Genomic DNA, 22,282 nt, shown 5'->3' on the forward strand with positions numbered 1-22,282 from the left:
AGAATTACAGTAAAGGCACACTCGCCTGGTAATCCAAACCCTACTATGGTTAACTGGTGAGGAATATGTAGTGAATTGTGTATTTTGTTAAATAAAATTACCTGAACCAAAAAAAAATTGGGCAGGAGGCTGGGAAGATTGGTTTCTGTGTAAACAGCATCTGTGCTGAGTTGTTCAAGAGGCCAGCTCAATGTAAGTGAGAAACATACCTGTAACTGAACTTACTGAGATGACAGTATGACAGCACTACATTTTTAGGTTTGCTTCTAGGTACATGTACAGAGGATTGAGTGCACATAAAGATAAATGATCCCACCACACTTTAAAAAAAGCATCATCTTGCATTGCTTTTGTGTCAGACAACTTTCACCATCACCGATTTCCCAATGAATAGTTTGTGGTAGCTATCTCTTCTCTCTATGATGAGGCTTCTAGATGACAATTGGATGCAGCTTTTCTCTTTTGATGAATTAGAGTATTTCCCACAGTGCCAAACACATCACCAGACATGATCTATTTCCTCAGAGAGAATTTGCAGAGTGAAATTCAGCACTAGTGTTTCTCAGTGTAGAATCGACATTTTACACACAATGTACCATACTTGTCACTTTGATGTATGTCATTTTTTGTCTTCAGAAACAGCTCCTGTAGCCCTAAGCAGGGTAGCTAGAATTTATCTGGCTTGAGAGGGACTAGATCATTCAAAAATGCAGGGGGAAAGGAAAACACCTCAAGCACTCAGAACAGGCCCATTGTGCTGAGCAGACAGTACTATCTGTGAGGTATACTACTTTCTTGGGGAGGTGGGGCTCCCCTTTTCTAAAGTTGCCCCCCTTCACCTCTCAAGGGGGACTGAATCACTCAGGAAGCAGAAGCTTAGAGAGTCTACCTTGTAACCTAGGTATCTGAGAGCAGCAGGAGGCGAGTGGAAAATGTGGATCAGGAAAAGGGGGAATCTGTCTTCCCCTATTCCAGGGGTGGCCAACCTGAGCCTGAGAAGGAGCCAGAATTTACCAATGAACATAGCCAAAGAGCCACAGTAATATGTAAGCAGCCCCTGCATTCATACCCCCCTCCAGCCCCCAGTGCCTCCTGTCTGCCGGCAGCCCCACCAATCAGCACCTCCCCCTCCCTCCTGCCTGCCACAATCAGGCATTTTGCAGTGCACAGGAGGCTGGTGGGGAGGAACGAGGGCATGGCAGGCTTGGGAGAAGGAGCAGGGGCCTTGGGGGAAGGGGTGGAGTGGTGGCAGGACCTGGGGCAGAGCATGGGGTTGAGCAGTGAGCACCCGACAGCACACTGGAAAGTTAGCATCTGTAGCTCCAGCCTTGGCGTCAGTACCTAAGCAAGGAGTCGCATATTAACCTCTGAAGAGCTGCATGCAGCGCCAGAGCCACAGGTTGGCCATTCCTGCCGTATTCCCTCAGACTACTACTCCACTGTAGAGTGGCCAGATTCCCTTTATATGACTGCAGCTAAGCCATGCATGCCTGATCAGCAAGACAGCCTACAGCTCTCAAGGTATGCAATAACCAAAAACTAGGGGACAGTTTGAATTTCCCATCTTTCAGTGAGATGTTACATTTTGCATGGCAAACTCCATTTCATAATCTCAGAGTGCCTGCAGGGCTCTCTAATCTATCTATCAAAGCCATAAAAGAAGCCACTGGTTGGAAATAGAAACTAGACAAATGTAAACTCCAAGGAGGCATATTTTTTTTTGTTTTTTTTTTAAACAATGCAGGTAAATTAACCATTGAATCAAAATACCAAAGAGTGTAATGGATTCTCCATCATGTGAAATCTTTAAGAAATGCTCTACTTCATCCAAGATACAAGAATCTGAGTGAAAATTTGCGGCCTGTATTACATAAGAAGTCAGAAGGGTGTTGGGTGCTAGCTCACCAGCCCATACACAGAACACTCCAACCTCAGGATTCTACACTCTGTTCTTCACCGCTTCAGTTTTATGTCTTTAAAATGAAACTGTATACGACCTTAGTCACATTCCTTCCCCCTGAACTAGTGTCTTCTGACCCACCTACTCGTTACTGGATTGCATCCTGCAGGCTACCTGCCTGGGAGTCAAGATTTAGTTGGGGATTGGTCCAGCATTGAGCAGGGGGTTGCACTAGATGACCTCCTGAGGTCCTTTCCAACCCTGATATTTTATGATTCTATGAGCTTTCTCCTTGGCCTGCTCTTTGCAATTTTCACCTTGGCAGATCATCTCCCCCTCCCTAAGAGTTGTATATAAATAGAGTTATTTTACCCTACACTAGAATCTTCTGCAGGAATCTTATCTACTCTTCACAGCTTTCCAGGACAACTACTTGCTGCCTTTTTCAGATACCAGGTAATCTTCAAGTTGTCACCTGACCCTTGGTCTCACAGCATCAACTGTGCAGCATCTGATTAGCTGCAGGTGGAGCCCAATACTCCTTAAAAGGGCAAGCCACCTTCAAACAGGTCATTTCTGGCCTTGGAGCCTATCACTATTAATAAGGCAATCTTAAACCTTGTACACATTCCAAATTCAAACCTGATCTAACTGGTGCAGTTAATGGAATTAAACTGGGATCAGCAGCCTAATGCATTCAGTGAGAGGCTAAAGTAGAAAGGCAGCCTTTGTTAATCTGTGTGTATATTTAGCCATGCTTTTCCATGCTAAATCCTCCACCTCTGTAATTACAGTCTTGGGCATAAAAGGTGCTTTATTAATGTGAGTTGTTATTACAAAAGGTCATGGGCATTTTCTCCCAACTCCCATAAGGCTGAGTCAGCAAAGGAATAAAGAATAAGCAGTGCTCATGAAGCACTCAAATGCTGTCATGAATTCTAAGGAACAGCAGGAGCAGGCCCTGGAATCACAGAGACCAAGTAAATAGAACATTTTTCAATTTATTTGCACGTAAAATGCAATGCTTAGCTGCAAACTGCTGAACTTTGCCAACCCAGAATGTTCCAGATTATAAAAGTGTCAGAGTTAGAGAGTGTTACTGTACCTTCTTAAAGCAAAATGCACCTCCTGCACAGCCTACAGAAAAGGTGTATAGTGCAACCCATTCACAGCCACTACTCCAGTCTATGGCAGACACGAGGTTTGAGTCCCTGAATCTAGGTAATCATAGGTCTTACGGACCTTCTCCTGGGCTTGCTCTGAAGTCTCCCCTTCATGCCAGCCTATTCTGATCTGAGGCTGAGCCCTGCTATGGTGTATAACGTGTGCAAAGACCCCAGCTGCAGCCACTCTGCCCCTGTACACAGCATCACTGGCAGGGCTCAGGTGGTGTGCTGACCCTCAGCACTGGGCACATTTCTCCTCCCCCCCCCCCCGTGTTAACAGTGCAGCCCTGCCTAGTGTTACTCACCTCTCAACTTCCTCCACATCACATTCTCCCTCATACCATGAGCAATACTCAAGATTATAGCAGAGCAATAGCTCTACAATAGTCAGGTTTGGCAGGGTTCCATTTTAATTGATAACTGTCTGTAGATATCAATTTCAGCTGACACCGACATGTGTGCCTGCAGGGACTGGGTGGCACTGGCTCAGAGACCAAAAGGAGCTAGCTCTCTGCAGCCCTTTTGCCATGGGAGATGCTGAGGAGGTCGTGGAGGGGCACAGCAGAGACCCCTGGCTAGGACTGCAAGAAGGAGGACGAGTTCCTAGCTGCTAGGGAGGCCACCCTACTGCTAACTGGCTCTTGGGGCAGAGCAGGGAGCCCTCTGCAGCCCCGCTGTCACAGACCTGACCGTGTCACACCAGCTGGGAGTGCCACGGTCTCTGTTCTGCTCACAGGATTGCAGCCTTCCCTGCACTTTGCATCTGCAGGAATCCAGTATCATTGCCTCTGCGGCCATGCAGGGAGCCCTCTGCAGCTCTGCTGTTACAGCCCTGCTCACTCCCTCACCAGCCTGGAGTGTGGAAGCCATCAGTGGCAGGAACTGTTCAGCAGCTGGGAGGCTTCTCTGCAGCCAGGGGCTCCTCCTCTTCTTTCCACTCCTGGTTGGGGGTCTCTGCATCCCACCACTAGACACATCAGTACTGGAGAAACTATCAGCCTGGGGCCACAAGCAGCACTGGGCTGCCAGGCGCAACTGGGAGGCAGAGCAGCTCATGGCGCAGGCGCAACTGGGAGGCAGACCAGCTCATGGCACAGGCCCATGGCTGGAAATCCCGTCAGCTTGCGCTGGCTACCAGGGCCACCACCCACCCAGTCTACTTTTGCTTCAAACAACTCCCCCAGCCGCTCACCGCAGCCTCTGGGGTGGGGGAAGAGGGAGGCCTGGACTGCGCACCTCCCAGCCCAGGTCTGGTATTACGGGACCCCCGCATCCCCTTAACTCGGCCCTCCTGAGCGCCCGGCCCCGCCCGCAGACATGGGGCTGCGCGGGACCCTCTATCCGCTCGACGCACAACGATCCCGCTGCGCTGCGGAGCTGGCCGAACTCCGGGAGCCGGGGAGCAGCCGCAAGGGCGGAGTCTTGATGCGCCGCTCCCTCCCCACGGGCTCTGTCTCCAGTAGCCCCGCCCCTAGCGCGTGCGCCCGGCGGACCCCGCAGCGCCAGGGAGGGGGAGCTGCGCGTGGGTCCGGCCGGCCCTTCTAGCCGCGCCGCCCGGCTCTCTATGGTGCGCTGCTGCCCCGGAAGCTGGTGGCGGTGGGGCGCGCTCCGGCTGCGGCGCATGGCGGGCACGGCGCTCAAGCGGCTGATGGCCGAGTACAAGCGTGAGTGAGCGGCGGGGCCGGGCCGGGCCGGGCCTTCCTTTCCTTCCCCTCCCGCGGCATCGCACCGGGGAGCCGTGCTGCGGCCCGGGCCTGCGCGGGACAGGGGCTCCGGGCACGGGGCAGGTCTCGCCCGGCCCACGGGGCTTCTGTGGAAGCGTGGCAAGGCGAGGCCCCTGGGCGGAACCGGGTGACCGCGCTCCCTGGCGGGCGGCCCGCGGCTGAGGAGCGGCCCCTTCCCTGCCAGCGGGGCCCCGGGGGTGCCAAGGGCCCCAGAGAAGCTGCGGCGGGGGTAGCGTGACCAGCTGTCCCTGTTTTGTAGGGCAGTCCCGATGTTCGGGGCATTTTCTTCTATAGGCGCCTATTACCCCCCATCCCTTGTCCTGGTTTTTCACACTTGCTGTCTGGTCACCCGAGGTGGGCGAGCAAAGACGGTGGGGAAATGGAGTCAAAGTAAACCTAAGCGCCAGGATGGACAGCGCAGTGTTGGTGAGAGAAATTCCCCTGCCAGTTTAACTACTGCCTCCTTTGGAGGCAGGAATTATTCAGCTGAGGGGAGAGCTTTCTCTTGTAGGTTTAGTGCTGTGCTGCTGTAGTGTAGACTAGGGCATGGCTACACTTGCAAATGCAGAGTGCTTTGAGTTAAACCAGCCTTCGTAGAGTGCAATAGGGAAAGCGCAGCAGTCTGTCCACACTGAAAACTGCAAGCGCACTGATGTGTCCATGTTTGCAGCACTTACAGCGGCATTGGGAGCGGTGCATTGTGGGCAGCTATCCCACAGAGCACCTCCTCCCATTCTGGCACTGTGGCTTGTGGGAAGGGGGCAGGGGGTGCGGGACATTCTCGGTCCTGTCCCAATGCCCCATGATGCATCATTTCACATCCCGGCAATACCTGTGCTTCTGTCCACAATTGGCGCCATCTTTCAACGTTCTTTGTACTGCGCGCTCTGTCTTCCCTTTCAGAAGTCTCACCAGCACATCATGTTTGGTAGTTGAGTTATTCCTTAAGATCAAAAGTGACAGCGAGGACTCCGATGATGATATCAACTCGAGTAATGCATACAACATGAGAGAGCTTGTGGCATTCATGGACATGCTCATCACCGTGGAATGGCACTTTTCGGTTTGTTAAACAAGCACTGATTGGTGGGATCACATCGTCATGCAAGTCTGGGATGACGAGTAGTGGCTGCAGAACTTTTGTATGAGAAAGCGACTTTCGTGGGACTGTGTGAGGAGCTCATCCTCATCTTGTGGCGCAGGGACACGAGATTGAGAGCTGCCCTGAGAGTGGAGAAGCGGGTGGCTATGGCAATCTGGCAGCTGGCAACTCCAGACAGCTACCGAGCGGTCGCTAACCAGTTTGGAGTGGGGAAGTCAACTGTTAGAATCGTGTTGATGCAAGTTTGCAGGGCAATTAATCACAACCGACTCAAAAGAACTGTGACTCTGGGTAACGTGCATGACATCGTGGCTGGCTTTGCATAAATGGGTTTCCCTAATTGCAGAGGGACAATAGATGGAACACATACTACAATTCTGGCACCAGCCCACCTAGCTTCCAAGTACATTAATCGAAAGGGGTATTTTTCTCTATGGTTCTCCAGGTGCTTGTGGATTACCGTGGGCGTTTCACTGACATTAACGCGGGCTAGCCCGGAAAGGTGCATGACGCACACATCTTTTGGAACACTGGCAGGACCCTGCAAGCCGAAACTTTTTTCCCAGACCAGAAGATCTCCGTAGGGGAAGTCGAAATGCCCATTGTGATCCTTGGAGGACCCCGCTTACTCTTTAATGCTGTGGCTCATGAAACCCTACACAGTGAGCCTTGACAGCAGCAAGGAGTGGTTCAACAGCAGGCTGAGCAAGTGCAGAATGACTGTGGAGTGTGCTTTTGGCCGTTTAAAGGGCTGCTGGCGCTCTCTGTATGGGAAGCTGGACCTGGCTGATAACAGCATCCCTGTGGTCATATCTGAATGCTGTACCCTCCATAACATTTGTGAAGGGAAGGATGAAAGATTCAGTCAGGCATGGAATTTGGAGGTTCAACACCTGGAGGCTGAATTTGAACAGCCAGAGAGCAGGGCTATTAGAGGGGCCCAGGACGGGGGTGCAATGATTAGGGATGCCTTGAGGGAGTAATTTGAGGCTGAAAGCCACCAGTAATCTCTGGTGCCCTGCACGGGAATGAAGTGCAGTGGTTCCAATATGAATAGTAATCTGTGTTTTGTACATATGATACACTGACTTGCAGTGCTGTTTGCTTTCCTGGGCTAAGGTATCTTTTATTTTATGCAATAATAAAGAATCTTTTCAAAGCAAAAATATCCATTTATTGAAAAGAAACACAACTGCTTGGGAAACAGAAAGGAGAAGGAGGTGGGGTGGGGAACGGTAAAATCACAGATTTGTGTATGGCCTGTCTGGAGTGCTGCGCAATGAGTGCTGCACTTCAGGATGGCTGTACTGCATGGTGATGGGGGTTGAATACAGTGGGTAAGGGTCATAGTTTTCAGGGCTGGGTGGTGAAGCTACAGGTGTTGGAGGCAGCTGGTGGCAATAAGAACCTGGATATTGGGGAAAGTGGCTTGGAGATGACATGGGGGCACAGGGGAAAGAGTTTTGGGACAAGGGCTGGAGGTTGGGGGGGCAGGCATGGTAGTGCTCCACCTGCATGGCTATGAGCGTGGGGATCGAGTCCGCTTGGCGCTCCATGATGCTTATCAGCTGCCCTGTGCTTTGGTGCTGGCGACCTGCATTCTGTTGGCGGACACTCCTTTCACTCTCCCACCACTCCTGTACTTTTTGATTTTCATTAAGTGAGTGCTGCATGACTTCATGTAGCATCTCATCTTTGCTTCTACGTGGCCTCTTCCTGATTCTTTGCAGCCTCTCAGCCAGTGATAAAACGGACGGCTGAGCTCTCAAAGTTGCATCTGTAAAGGCAAAATGCAACACTTAACAGAGGCAGCTTTGTTCACACCAGACAGAGCAATGATTCCCCTGTATTTAAGGAGGGCAAGCACAATCTACACAATAGCATAATTTGCCTGTCCTAAAGCAAGTGCACATAACTCCCGGGAGCCCCGAAAAGGTGAGTAAGTACAGGGTTGAGGGGGACTCATTCTTTCATGGCTGTACTGTCCTCTGAGTTTCTGTGCCTTGGGGAGAGCCAGCAGCTGCAGGGGACCTCTGTACTGAACACTGTCCCTACATTTTCCACAGGAGTTCTTCCTGGAAGATATCTTGCTGCGGAGGGTGACCTGGGAAGCAAGGGAGGGTCTTCTACTACAGTGCAGCTCCCACCCTGGCCCATATGCAGCTTGCTTGTGTGCAGCAATGGTTCCCCTGCCCCTCACGGCACAGTGACGCGGACATGTTAGTCTGATTGGGACAAGGATCACAGTGGCTCTCCCATGAAACCTGTGCAAGCGCATTGCCCAAGTTCTGGATGAGACCTTTGAAGAGATCACCGAGGCCGATTACCGTGATGTGAGAGAGCACATCAATGCCCTAATCCGCATCTAGGCATGCATGCCTTCCTAACCCTCCTCGCCCCAAGAGCCTCAACTGAATAACTTCCTTCCCAAAATAAAAGCTGCTTACTGGGAACCTCCTCTGGTGTTTGTCCTTCCCCAGGCACTGGCCACAACTAGCTACCTTCCTCCTGGCTTGAGAACAGCTCCTGGCTGCATGCATCTAGGGATGCTGGTGTATCTTCCTCCTCCTCAGCACCCTCGCTCCTGCTTTGCTGCTCCTCCTCCTCCTGCCTTGTTGGACTGGCTCTGAAGTGTCCATGGTGGTACTTGGAGTTGAAGTGGGGTCATCCCCAAGTATCGCGTCCAGGTCTTCGTAAAAACAGCAGGTAGCGGGGCAGCACTGGCGTGGCTGTTTGCCGCATGACTTTGCGGTAGGCATTCCGTAGCTCCTTCACTTTAACCCTGGCCCTTTTCCATCATGTCCCTTGATATCTGCCTGAAGGTATCGTAATTCCTACAGCTGGAGCTCAGCTGGGACTGGACAGCTTCCTCCCCACAAACACTGATGAGGTCCAGCACCTCACCGTTGCTCCATACTGGGGGTCGCCTGGTGCTTGGGTGCATGATCACTGAGAGCACTCCACACCTTGTTGAGCAAACAGGAAGGGGATTTTCAAAATTCCCAAAGAATTTAAAGGGCGGGTCTGATGGTTGGTCACCTGAGGGCAGGGCAATCAAACTGATGACCAGATCGGCTATAACAGGCATTGTGGGACACTTCTGGAGGCCGATCAGAGTGCATTAACAGACCAGGGTGTCCACACTGGCATTGCAGCACTTCAGCGGGGGCGCATTAAATGTTATTCCACTCGCTGAGGTGGAGTACCAGGAGCGCTCTAGCTGTGAAGTTAGAGTGCTCTACGTGCCTTGCCAGGGTGGACGCGGCGTGAGTTAGAGTGCCTGGGGCTGCTTTAATGCGCTCTGACTCGCAAATGTAGCAATGCCCATAGCCTCGGTCCCTTTCATAGTGTGCGCGTATCCGTGTCCCAAAGCTGCATGATGAGCAGGCACTTATCAGGGGCCCTTGTTGGCTCTCAGTGAGGATGAGGATTGTATGGGCATGAAGAGTGAACTACTCTGATATCTGCAGTCTGCTACTTATGGGCAAAGGTGAAGTCTGTTCGTGCTGCTGCTGATTTTGATACATCTGACAGTGTTTAAATTGACAGCCCTAGATACCAAAGTTCTCTTGCACCCTTCCGAAGCATTAGATACACTTCTGATCTTGGGCGAGAGGAGGGGAAGGATTAGTCCAGGGGTGGGCAAACTTTTTGGCCAGAGGGCCACATGGGGGTTGCGAAATTGTATGAGGGGCCGGGTAGGGAAGCCTGTGCCTCCCCAAGCAGCCTGCCCCCACCCCCCTCTCCACCCCCTCCCACTTTCCACCCTCTGACTGCCCCTCTCAGAACCCCTGCTCCATCCAACCCCCACATTCCTTGTCCCCTGATTGCCCCCTCCTGGGACTCCCTGCCCCTAACCCCCACCTCAGGACTCCAACCCCCACCGTCCCCTGACTGCCCCCTCGTGGGATCCCCCCCAGGACACCACCCCACATCCTGGGACCCTGACCGCCTCCTCCCAGGACCCCCTGCCCCTAACTGTCCCGCAGAACCCAACCCCCTATCCAACCCCCCCCCCTTACCCGTTTTGGAGTGTGGCCCTGCGAACATGGGCAGAGGACTCAGGAGGAGCAAGGGCAGCCTCACAGCTGGAGAGTAGTGGCAGTTTCTCCTTTAAAGCGCCGCTTCTCTCCGGTCGGCTGTGTGGCCGCCCGGTGCTCCTCCTGTGTCCTCTGGCCACGTTTGCAGCGCTCCTGCCGCCTGGACCTCCCATCTGCTCCCCTGAGGCTGCGGGCGAGCCTCCCTCCCTGCTCTCTCCTGCCTCCCCCACCCCTCCCCCCGGGGGGTGCACTGATGCTGAGCTGCCCGGTGGTGCAGTGAGGTGAGGCTGCAGCGGAGGGGCCAGGGGCTAGCCTCCCCGGCTGGGAGTTCAGAGGCCAGGCAGGACGGTCCCGCAGGCCAGATGTGGCCCATGGGCCGTACTTTGCCCATCTCTGGATTAGTCCCTGCATGGGAGCTTAAGTGTTCCTTTTTTTAAGTAGCTCTCCTAATGTAAAAAAACATAGATCTTCTGTTGTCTGAAACTTCTAACTGAACTGTGGTTCATGAAAATATGAGCTTAATAACGTTAAAAAGAGTTGGGCATAACAGAGGTAGACACTTGTGGCTAAGGTCTTGGGGGAGCCACGCTGCGATTGCTCAGTTAGGGCAAACTGCAAAGAATGATGCAGACAATCCCCCAGACTGGTGGTTATTTCAATACTTAGCTCCACCAAGATAGCAACAAAACACTTCTATAATACCTTACTGATTACCCAGAAGCCAAAATGCAGTTCCCTTAAAGCAGCTCAGCCGTGGGCTTCCACCCACACAGCCAAGTCAAATATGATGAGGATTACTGAAAATCTTGTTTATCATATTAAAAGTTCTACCAATCCCAAATGATCGGACATACTACCCATCAAGTTAATGAATATTTCAGATCTCACTCAAATTCACGCTTACAGCCAATGCTTTAGTATCTACCATCTAAAGGCTTATTTATAAAAAGAAAGGTGAGAGTTAAAATTGGTTAAAGGAATCAAATACGTACAATAATTGCAAAGTTTTTGGATTAGGTTTAAAGCAGTGATGGCATAAACTGTTAACTGGCTAAATATCTGGTTGCTCCCAAATCATTGGAAGGTCCTCAGTACTTGGTTAAAATGCTCCCATTAGTATAAGTCCATAGTCCAGAGATCAGAGCAGGAAAGAGGCAAAATGGAGATGTTTCCAGGGCCTTTTATTGCTTCTGCCATCTGGAGGGAAAATTCATTGTCCCAAACAAAGCCCGTGGCATAGTTTGTGGGAAAAATACAAGCACACAAGATGAAATTTAGTACCATATGGTCTAGTCATGTGCCCTTGGATGCTTTGATTGGTCAGGGCAGCCATTACCCATACTCAGGAAAGCCCATTAGGTTTCTTCCATGGGCCATTGTGTTCGTTGATGGGCCATCACTTGAATGCTCCATTCACAATGTGCTGGCTGGACTAGATATAAACTACCTTATGGGTTTTACTGCAGGAGCAAACACATTTGAAATACAGGAACATAGTCAATATTCATAACTTCAGATACAAAATAGGATAACCATATTCAGCAAATCATAACTTTTCCATAGATGATTATACCAGTACTTTGTTTAAGATTTGCTGTATTTATATAACAATGGTAGCAACAATGGTCATATTTTAATCATATAACATCACAGCATTCTATGTGTATTGTTTGCACAGCTCTGCCGGTACATCTCAGTCATGATCTGCAACATATGCTATTCCAGTGCTGAGTGTTCCTTGAGAAGAGGCTTCCATACTATAATGGAATGTAGTCTTGTGAACAATTAATGTAATCTACAGTAATTAATTTACTGTGTAATGATTTCACCTATGGAGACACAAGCAGAAAAGTTTGCCACACTGTACCCCAAATTCCCCGACTTTCTAAGTGGTGTAGTTTATTATCAAAACTCTAAGTGTCTCTTGGAAAATGGTAACTGTAAGTCTGACATGTTTTTTCTCCGAGGCATGTAATTGTCAGTCCTTGTAAACCATTAATTGATCTATCTTCTAACATTTGAACAAAGTAAAACTGCTTATGCAGACAATAACTTTCCTAGCTAGCCTCTTCTTTATTAAGATTTTGTTACAAAAAGCAGAGGTAAATCTAGACCATAAATCTTCTTCACGCCTTTTGCTGATGTTTTATGCTAATGATGAACAAGTGAACACCCAATTATAGTTGTCCTCTAGTATTTTTCTTTAGCCCAAAATAGATTTCAAAAGTAAAAATATTGTAAAAGTTTGTTAATAATCCTAAAGTTAGATCCCCTTATTGTGCTATTCTGCTTCTATTGGATATGGATTATAAGGTAACTAGTGTGTAAACTGAAGTTAAGAGGCTCTGCTGCTGGGGAAAGCTTTTTATAAATATATATCTATTTTTATCTGATTTCTCCCCTCTTCCCAATATTTTCCCTAATTATGACAAATACCAGTTTGGCTTGTTTGTTTTTTTCCTAGTGCACTATCTCTGAAATTCTTGCTTTGAGTTTTTTTTTTTAAATTTTTAGTTTTGTTTTATTTCCTTGACTTTTTTTAGTGCGATCTAGAGAAGTTGCTTATGTTAGTGCATTTTTGTGGCATAAAAATTAAGACCTTGATACATCAAACATCAGCATGCTTATCTTTACTCCTGTGAGTGGTCCCATTCATGTCATAGGGTAGTGAAGTGTGTGTGTGTTTGTAGGATTGGGGCCTTAATCTGATTTTTGTAAAATAGCAACTCCCCTTCCAGCATCTCTGGTCTTGTAAAAGAAGTTAAATCATTCCTTTTTTTAGTTTAGTCAGTTATCTGCTAGAATTGTGCAATTATAGGCTAGCTGGTGCTTTATTTACATCTGTACTTAAGGTTGCATGAGCATTATAATCCTTTGTTTTCAGTTTTTCGTAATGTTTAGGGACTTTAATATGTTGGGCTGAAATTTTTCCAGAAATATTCTCTGCCTGTGTGTGTGTGTATTATTTTTATAGTGTAAGTAAAAAAAAAAATTGGTTGTCATTTCTGAATGAGCAAGTAAAAGACAACAATAGCAAACTTTCCCCATTTTTATATGATGTAAATAAATTCTTGAACCAATTTTTTGAAGAGCTCTGTTGGCAGAATGGCTGGGGTATAGAGTTCAAAGTTTTGTATGGCAATACTCCTTTTTGATTTCTGGTGAAAATTTATTTTTATTTGGGAGATAGCAGTGTTTCCAAATTGCTTATGTATGCAGGTAGGATTTTTTTAAAACATATTCTATGCAAAGCTGCATGTTTGTGCACTGGGAAGATGCACATTTTCTGACGAACATTACCTCGTTATCAGTGTCTGTTGAATGAAGCAGAGATCCTGTTCCATTCTCTGCACATTGGTTTAAGCGGTTAGTTTTTTTGCCCTGTGTGCATGTCTTTCACTGCTTTGGAAAACTACGTCAGCCTCCTTGAATCATATGGGCATTGTGTGCTTCAGACTCCTGACTGGCCATTCTGCTTGTGCCAGTCAAATAATTGCAGCTTGCTGCATGGTTGGGCACTAAAGTCAGAAACATCGGGAAGTTAAGACGCTACTAGGCTGACAGGTGAGCTGCTCCCATTGGTGTGGTTAACCCACCTCTCTGAGAGGTGGTAGCTATGTCTATGAGAGAAGCTTTCCTATCGACAGTGCTATCTACACTATGGGTGAGGTTGGTGTAACTCAATTGGTGGGGAGCGGGGCGTGATAATTTTTGACACCCCTGAGCACTATAGTTATACAGGTGTAAATTTATGGTGTAAACCTGGCCTAAATGTCCTGGATTTTGTGCTGTGTTAAATCTGAAATTGGTTGAATGTCGTTTTTGAGGGAAAGCATTTTTTTGGTTGATGCATGTGAGAGTTAGTAGATTGGAATCCTCTTCCCGGGGCTGGTCTAGGCTACAAAGTAAGGTTGGCTTAACTACATTGCTCATGGCGTATGTGATGTAATTAAGCCGACCTAAGCCTTGGCATAGAGACTGGTAGGAATTCTTCTGTCAATGTAGCTACTGGCTCTTGGAAAGGTGGATTTACTGCAGTAGTAAAGGAATCCTTTCCATCTCTGTAGTGTCTATGCTGCAGTGCTACTATGGTGCTGCTGCTGTAGCATTTTTAGTGTAGACATATCGCCAGATTTGCCAGTAACGCACTATATGATCTCAGGCAGCTCTGTACGCTCCTGTGTCTGAATTTTCACATCTGTAAAATGGAATTCTTTTATATCATTAGAACCATAGAACTACACAGTAGTCGTGTTTAATATAAGTGTTTCCTTTTAAAAATCGAGGTGTTTAATCTGTGGAATTTATTATCACTAGATATAATTGAGGGCAAGGGCCTAGTCCAGAGGTGGGCAAACTACGGGCCACATCCGGCCCGTGGGACCCTCCTGCCCAGTCCTTGAGCTCCTGGACAGGGAGGCTAGCCCCTGGCCCCTCCCCTGCTGTCGCCCCTCCCCTGCTATCGCCTCTCCCCCGCAGCCATGCCGCCGCACGGGCAGCACTCTGGGCAGCGGGGCTGCATGCTCCCATAGGGCAACGCAGCAGCGTATCTGGCTCCGGCCAGGCGGTGCGGCTGCCAGACATGCTGCTCTGTGTGGCATGGGAAGGAGGCGGAGAGGGAGAGGGTTAGATGAGGGGCAAGGGGTTCCAGAGTGCAGACAGGGAGCAGGGGGCAGGTGGATGGGGCAGAGGTTCTGGAGGGGGGCGGTCAGGGGATGGGGAATAGAGGGGTGGGGGGTGGATAGGTGTGGGAGTTCCAGGGGGCCTGTCAGGGGGTGGGGGTGTGGATAGGGGGGCAGTCAGAGAACAAGGGGGGGTGAATAGTGGGTAGGGTTCCAGGGGGGCATTTGAGTGGAGGGGATGCCCGGGGGGGTGGTCAGGGGACAAGGAGTGGGGGGGGGTTGGATGGGTCAGGAGGTTCTGAGGGGGGGAGCTGGGGCAGGAAGTGGGAGGGGTGAGAGAGGGGCAAGGATCAGGCTGTTTGGGGAGACACGGCCTTCCCTACTGGGCCCTCCATACAGTTTTGTAACCCCAATGTGGCCCTCAGACCAAAAAGTTTGCCCACCCCTGACCTATTAGAATTAAGAAAAAAATTAGACATTTATATGGCAGAGAACATCTGCGATTACATTAGACAGGATTTAAAAAAAAAAACTATTAGAAGAGATATAATCCTTTATGCTTCAGGACATAAACCAACTTCATTTCAGTTTGCACACTATTGCACTCTGTTCTTAAAATTGGAAAGAGTCCATCTGGAGCAAAAAGAGAAAAATCCAGCATTGCCCTGGACAGGTTGTGATTAGCTGCTACTGCTCATTAAATAAGGAAGAGAACATGTTAAAAATGTAGGAGATAGTGTCATAAAACACTTAAGCTTACCCCCAAGTAGTGATAATGGATTCACTTACCACAAGAGGGAACTGTAATAAATAGCATGGGTGAGTTCAGGACGGAGAATGTTTCTGCCATCTCTAGTGGAGGCTATAGTAGCAGGGTGGATTTGATTGAAATCAAATTGATTTAAATCACGACTCAGGAAGACTCGATTTAATCATGGATTTCTACATAAAAGTGCATTCTTGTTGGTTGTTCTAACCTTAATACATATTCTTCACAATTCAGAGATAGATGTAGGTTTCATTTTTAGAAGTGATTTATTTTGAAAACTTTTCAGATTAGTTTTACAGCTATATCAGAAAATGAATGATTGTTTGGTTATTTCATTTGCCAAAGTTAATTGAAGCAGATATTTATGAAGTCAATGGGAGGTGAACTATCTCCAGTTCAACAGGTTAATCATTAATATTTGGAGGATTTTCTTTCCATGTTGTATTAGGAGAAGAACATCACCAGACAGACATTTAAATTGTTTTATTTAACTAAAACAACAACAACATTATGTATTCTGGATTTTTTTCTTCTTTCTTTAACTAAACAAGCATATGAATTTTTTAATTTAGTTAAACCTTCAAGTTTTTTAAAATCAGGTTTGTTTTTGTTAAAATTGTTTTTAACTAAAATAGTTAAATTTAGAAAACAAAACCAAAAATTAAATTGACTGTGTCAGCCAGGTCAACATGAGAAACTTAAAATATTGGCTTCTGCAGCTAACTCAGCCATCTTCACCTTCATTTTCCTGTTTGTTCATAATCTGGAAAAGAAAAACAAGCTTTCCTGCTTTTTCAGATCCCAAACAATTTCTCAGTTTGGAATGAATTAGTCCAAGGGAAGAAAATATTTTTTCTACACTGGTAGAAGAAGCTACTGCTGTTAAAAGCGAGATTATCGCTTCAGCAGTCTCTGAAGCCAAGTGCTTAAGTGACTTCCAGCAGTTCACTGATGTGACTTTCTTTAAAACATCACCAGCAAACATATATTTCTTGAATGGTTCACCCTTAGCTCTGAAGTTTATTGTAGTTGGCATTATGGAGGGATGATTGCTGGATGTCCGTGTCATAGCCAACTCCTCTTCTTCAGCAGTTAAGGTTTGACCCTGGTACCAAGTATTGAGAATGTTTGCAAGAAAATGAGCTGGAGATTGTGCTTGTCCCGTTTGTTTTTTTAATGCTTGTAATTTAACTGTCAGTGCATGTTTCTCTTTTTAAGATCTCACTCAGTTCCTTCCAAATTTCAACAGCATCAGCAATAAAACAACAATTTCCCTGCATTTTGTTTAAGGCTACAGAAATAGTCTTCAGGGTACTCAGCATGTGTTCAGTATTTCTCTTAAGCCCAATGTTGAGAACTTTTGCTCGGACAGTGCTATGTGTTTTTTTCACAATTTTGTTCACAAACTGATATCGGATTAGGCCAGTTCTTGCTCTAGTGCTCAAAACAGTTCACTACTAAGTTCCATCACACGTCTTGTGGGAGAGTTAGCTTGGTTCCTCCCATTTTTTTCAGAGCAGCTGCTGCAAAGTGATTGTTACAGAAGTATTTTGCAATTTCAACAATATTAGCCTTTATTTCTGGAACACTGAAGCCTTTGGCTAAGAGGTACATCAAATGAGCACTGCAACCGTATGTTATTAGCTTGGGACTCTCTTCTAAATTTCTTCTCATCTTGAATACATTTGCAGCATTGTCTGTGACCAAGCTGAGTACTAGACATTTGAATTTTTTTTTCACAGTTTGTTATAGCTTTTACTGCTACTTCTTGTAAGTATTCTGCTGTGTGCGCATTTCCTGATGTGTCAATTGTTTCTGTAAGGAAGACATTCCCTTCTTCTGTTGTCACACAAGCACATAGAACAGGATCATTGTTGACATTGCTCCACCCATCAAGACTCAGGTTAACAATTTTTCCCTCTAGGCCTTTTGCACACTGCTCAATTTCTCTTCCATACACTTTATCCAGCAATTTGCCTGCAACATCTGCTCTGTTGGGTGTACTGTATCCTGGTTTTAATGACTGAACCATGTTAATGAAGTGTAGGTTCACAATCATACGGAAAGGAGAGTTTGTTGCATAAACAAACCGGGCAATTTTTCATCAATTACCTCTTTTTGTAATCTGCTGGTTCTCATCACAAACTTATCTATGGTTGTTTCTGGATGATGGAAATTTTTTTTTTATTTTGAGAACTGCAAAACTAAGCATCTTTGTTAGTGTCTTCTACACTGAGCACTGAGTCCCACTGGGTTAATAAAAAGATTAACCTAAATAATCTATACAGAAGCCCCAGAAACCCCATAAAATGGGTTCCCTAATCCGTGAACTATTGAAACTCATTTACAAAACTTTTCTTAAACATTACATGACTGTATTGTCTCATACTATAGAATTAGAATTTATATTCCCTATTCCATGATGAGATATCTTTGAGCTATAATGTGACTTAATTAAAACTACCTTAAGATAGGTTTTTCCTCAAAAAGCATTTTATAAAAAAATCCGATTTAAAAAAATCTTTTTTTGATTAAAAAAAAAGTATTTGATTTTTATCCACCTTGTATAATAATAAATAATATTTACTATATAACAGCTAAGTATCCTCATCCATAGGTCTCAGTGCTTTGCAAAGGAAAGTAAGCATCATTGTCCCTATTTTACATATGGGGAAACTGATGGAGGGAGAGACTTACCCAAAGTCACAGAATAGGGCTACAACAACATTGAATACAATAATAGGGAAATGGCAGAGTGGGAAGTAGAATCTCAGACCAGAGTCCTATCATTTACCTGCACCAAGGGGAGAATATGTATTTCCCAAGTAGTTTGTCTTTAGTAGTTTTGCATACCTTCAAATTAACTGATAAGGGTGTTATAAAGTTTTCAGAAGGTGTATTGTTCAGCGGATCATTTAAGAACATAATCAGGCTTGATTAAAATGCAGATTCTTGGTATGCTTGTACCCCCGTTATAGTTAAATCAGGGTTTATTTGGACCATAACTATTTTATACCTAATAAAATAAACCTTTTCTAAAAACTTGGGCATCCCCAACATGCATTAGTGGTCATTGTGGGCACCATAAATGTTCAGTGGAGACACTATACTTGCATATGAATAGCTCTTAAATGGGATGGTTAATTCATTCAAGCTTAAAAACGAATTAGAAAATCTTAACTCTTAACACAAAACATGAGTGCATAAATAACTCCAGGGATTAGTAATGGGTTATGGAGCCTTCTGCCTCTGACTGCAGTGGGTAGTGATAAGATAAAAATAAAAAAAAATATGGGCTTGTGTTTTTTACAAATCCTGCATTTGGGATCTTGTTCAAGCTGTGTGCTTTTTTAAATCGTGTACTTTTGATTACGATCTTGCTTTTTAGTCCACTTCTGTTCTGATGTAATTTTAACAGCTAATGCTTCACAAGCTAACATTAGAAGAACCATACAGGGTCAGCCCAATGGTCCAGCCCAATGGTCCATCTAGCCCAGTATCCTGTCTTCTGACAGTGTCCAATGCCAGGTACTTAAGAGGGAATTAACAGCACAGGTAATCATCAAGTGATCCTTCTGCTATCAGCCATTCCCAGCTTATGGCAAACAGGCTAGGGACACCCTCCCTGCCCATCCTGGCTAATAGCCATTGATGGACCTATCCTCCATGAATGTATCTAGTTCTTTTTTTTAACCCTGCCATAGTCTTGGCCTTCACAACATCTTCTGGCAAAGAGTTCCATAGGTTAACAGTGAGTTGTGTGAAGAAATACTTTTTTGTTTGTTTTAAACCTGCTGCCTATTAATTTCATTTGGTGATCCCTAGTTCTTGTATTATAAGGAGTAAATAGCACTTCCTTATTTACTTTATCCACACCAGTCATAATTTTATAGCCTTCTATCATATCCTCCCTTAGTCATCTTTTTTCCAAGCTGAAAAGCCCCAGTTTTATTAATCTCTCCTCATATGGAAGCTGTTATATACTCCTGATCATGTTTGTTGCCCTTTTCTGTACCTTTTCCAATTTTTTTAAGATGGGGCGACCAGATCTGCACTCAGTATTCAAGATGTGGGCATACCATGGATTTATATAGAGGCAATATGATATTTGCTAGAGATTAATGCTGTATAGCATTTGAAAGCTGGGATTCCCAAATGGCCTTTAAATGGTATAAACTCTGGCAGTGTGAGAGAGAATCCTGGAAGTGCAAAAGGGGGGTACCCCCTCCCCCAAAAATAATCAACAGAAAATGGCTGTCAGAATGATGTGAGTTCAAGACCCTGCAGCTTTCCTCCTTGAGGACTTGGTAGGCCTAATCCCACACAGCTGCCTTGTGCTTGCTGCCCTAATGTGGTGCACACCCATTTCTGTTGAGAGGGGGAGGGACAGAGCCTAGCCAGGTGAGGTGAAGGGTTGAGTCTGCATCTTCATAAATACTTTATTTTGTCCCATAGGATTTTACCCACACTGTCCCCAGTACCTTGTGTTGGTATAGGTTTCTTTGGGGTAGGAGTGCTATACAGAGCATCCTTCACAACTCCTTTCATAGCTATTAACTCCTAACTAGGCCCTGACTGAGCAACAGAAGTCTCATTCGCCTCTGTGAGCACAGAGACTGAGATCTGAACACTGCTCTCCCTTTCAGAAGTGGAAAATCCCACCTAGAAGGATGCATGTAATTGTGGGAAATGTCAGAAGTATTCTGATGTTGAGTTGATAGGCTCAGAGCTCCCACAGGCCATGTATAATGCCATACATTGGTGATGTCATTTACCAGCTTGACACTGAACTGTACTTGGCAAGACAAAGAGAAATAATTCTTTGAACCCCTTGGCTTGACTCTTCCCCTTTGAATCCTATTCCTTAATGGCTTTCATTGTATTGTTTTTTATGCAGAGAGCTGGCAGGCTAGAGAGCCTCTTTTGTAAATTCATCTTCCAGGTGTACCACAGAGCTAAAATAATTTGAAAAACCGTGTGTTTCAGTGTATTCATAACCTTTTCAACTCAAATCAGGATCACTCTCTATGAAGTTTTTATTCTGATCAGAAATTACCATATATTAGCCTGCTCGTTTATAAGCCGACCCCCCACCCCAGATGGTTAGGTAAAAATAGCAAAAACTGTATGACCCTTTCATAAGCTGACTCTATATTTCAGGGGTTGGCAAACTTTGGCTCCAGGCCCATTAGGGTAAGCCTCTAGCAGGTCTGGACATTTTGTTTACCTGGAGCGTTCGCAGGCGTGAAGCCCCTCAGCTCCCAGTGGCAGTGGTTTGCCATTCTCAACCGATGGGAGCTGCAGGAAGGAGTAAAGTCTTTCCCTGTTCATTTAACTTTAGTAGCTCTGTGTGCTGATTCAGAATATCCCACCTTCAAAAAGGGTGTATGTTTTCTGTGTTTGTGTGGAGCAGTGGTTTTCCCCTTCAAGTTCAAACTGATGTGTATTGGGCTTTCAGGAAAAGTTTTAAAGCCAGATTGGCTAGAAAGTTGGTGATTGTGTTAGTTCATGAAGTGGTTTAGTTCTGTGAGCTCGATGTTTTGGTATTTCTTCTCTGGAAGGCTCAACTGATGAGGAAAGTAGACAACCAATAGGAGGAATTGGAACATTCCCAAGTTTTTCCTGATGTCTGATTGGCTGTTACTGCTTGTCAGGAATTAGCATGCTGAGCTACAGCAATCCAGTTGATAGGTTAAATGTCTTATTCTTTGAATTTTCATGAATTTTCATTAATATAAAGAAACTACTGTATCAATAACAATCTTCTTTTAATTCTGAATTTTAGAGTTAACCCTGAATCCACCAGAAGGAATAGTAGCAGGTAAGGAGCTATATAGAATTCATGTGATATAGGTATGTGGCATTGACTGTTGTTCGTAAAGCAATGATGTATCTTTTTTTTTTGTTGTTGTTGTTGAATAGGGCCTATGAATGAAGAAAACTTCTTTGAATGGGAAGCCTTGATCATGTGAGTTGATACTCCTTTGGAGCTAAACTTCATCTTACATTTAACTTTTAGCTTGTCATAAAGGAGAGCATTAATACAGAAAATCTTAATTCAGTCTGTATATTCTTGCATAAAAGAGAACGCCATGCAATCTGCCCAGTTTGTATTCACAGGGGGAAGTTGGGAGCCTCTCCGCCATCAGTCCATGATGTGAATTTGAAAACGGAACATTTGCATTTGAGTCATCTTATGCTGATGGTCATATTGTTGAAGGAATAATAAAAGTTTGTGATGCTGGCCCAGTGAAGTAGTGTGCTGAGTGTAGTGGCATACCCCAGGGATCACTGCTGGCATCACATCGACTTAATGTGTACATAAATAACTTGAAAAACAGAATGTGCAGGTAACTAAATTCAACAAAACAGGGACAGATTTCTCACATTATAAGCAGAAGAAAACAGACAGTTTGCCAGTGTTACATCTGTTTTCCTTTCATCTCCAAAATTTTCTTTTTGCCCCCTCCAGCACTTAACCAAAGTGCCAGAATGATCTGGCAAGCTCCACATTTACTGTTACGGAGTGTGAAGAAAAATCTAAAGGGGCCTTAAAACTCTGGTCAAGCTGGTAGGCCTTTAGGTATGTTTGGCCAGGTATGTTTCTGTGTATAAGGAGCCGAATGTAAAGTCCCCAGAATAGAAAAATGGCTTTCTGTGTATAAAGGGCATAAGGGGGTGGAACAATTTGCAGTAGCCAAGCTTAAGAAATATATAACCGCAATAGTGCTGTTAGAAAAGTCAAACCGCAAAAAAAACAGACTAAATAACAACAGGAAAGGCCAAATAAGGAAATATGATTATTCTTTTTGCTTTTAAGCTGTATTAATTTTGCAATGTATTCCAAATAAGGTAATTAAGACAAAAGTATGTATAATTTGTTTGTGGTTTTAAGCTTTAAAAGCTTGTTTGTTCCTTGAATCGGGGGGGCAGCTCCGATAGCTGTCACCCCCTGCGCA

At 45.7% G+C, this 22,282-nt stretch overlaps 1 protein-coding gene across 2 annotated transcripts in view; it reads left to right on the forward strand.

The window, feature by feature from the left end:
• The first annotated feature begins 4,622 nt into the window (after positions 1 to 4,622).
• The window catches only part of UBE2G2 (ubiquitin conjugating enzyme E2 G2), a 40,692-nt gene continuing 23,032 nt past the window's right edge, over positions 4,623 to 22,282 (forward strand). Inside the window, exons 1-3 of one of the 2 annotated variants that reach the window (XM_030575825.1) lie at positions 4,623 to 4,730; positions 21,109 to 21,144; positions 21,246 to 21,291. In XM_030575825.1, coding sequence (XP_030431685.1) covers positions 4,631 to 4,730; positions 21,109 to 21,144; positions 21,246 to 21,291 — 182 coding nt within the window. In that variant the 5' untranslated portion in view covers positions 4,623 to 4,630. The remainder of the gene's footprint in view (positions 4,731 to 21,108; positions 21,145 to 21,245; positions 21,292 to 22,282) is intronic. The other variant, XM_030575826.1, reaches the window with a different exon arrangement.

The sequence above is a fragment of the Gopherus evgoodei genome, chromosome 9, assembly GCF_007399415.2.
Source record: "Gopherus evgoodei ecotype Sinaloan lineage chromosome 9, rGopEvg1_v1.p, whole genome shotgun sequence".
NCBI classification, from domain to species: Eukaryota; Metazoa; Chordata; order Testudines; family Testudinidae; genus Gopherus; species Gopherus evgoodei.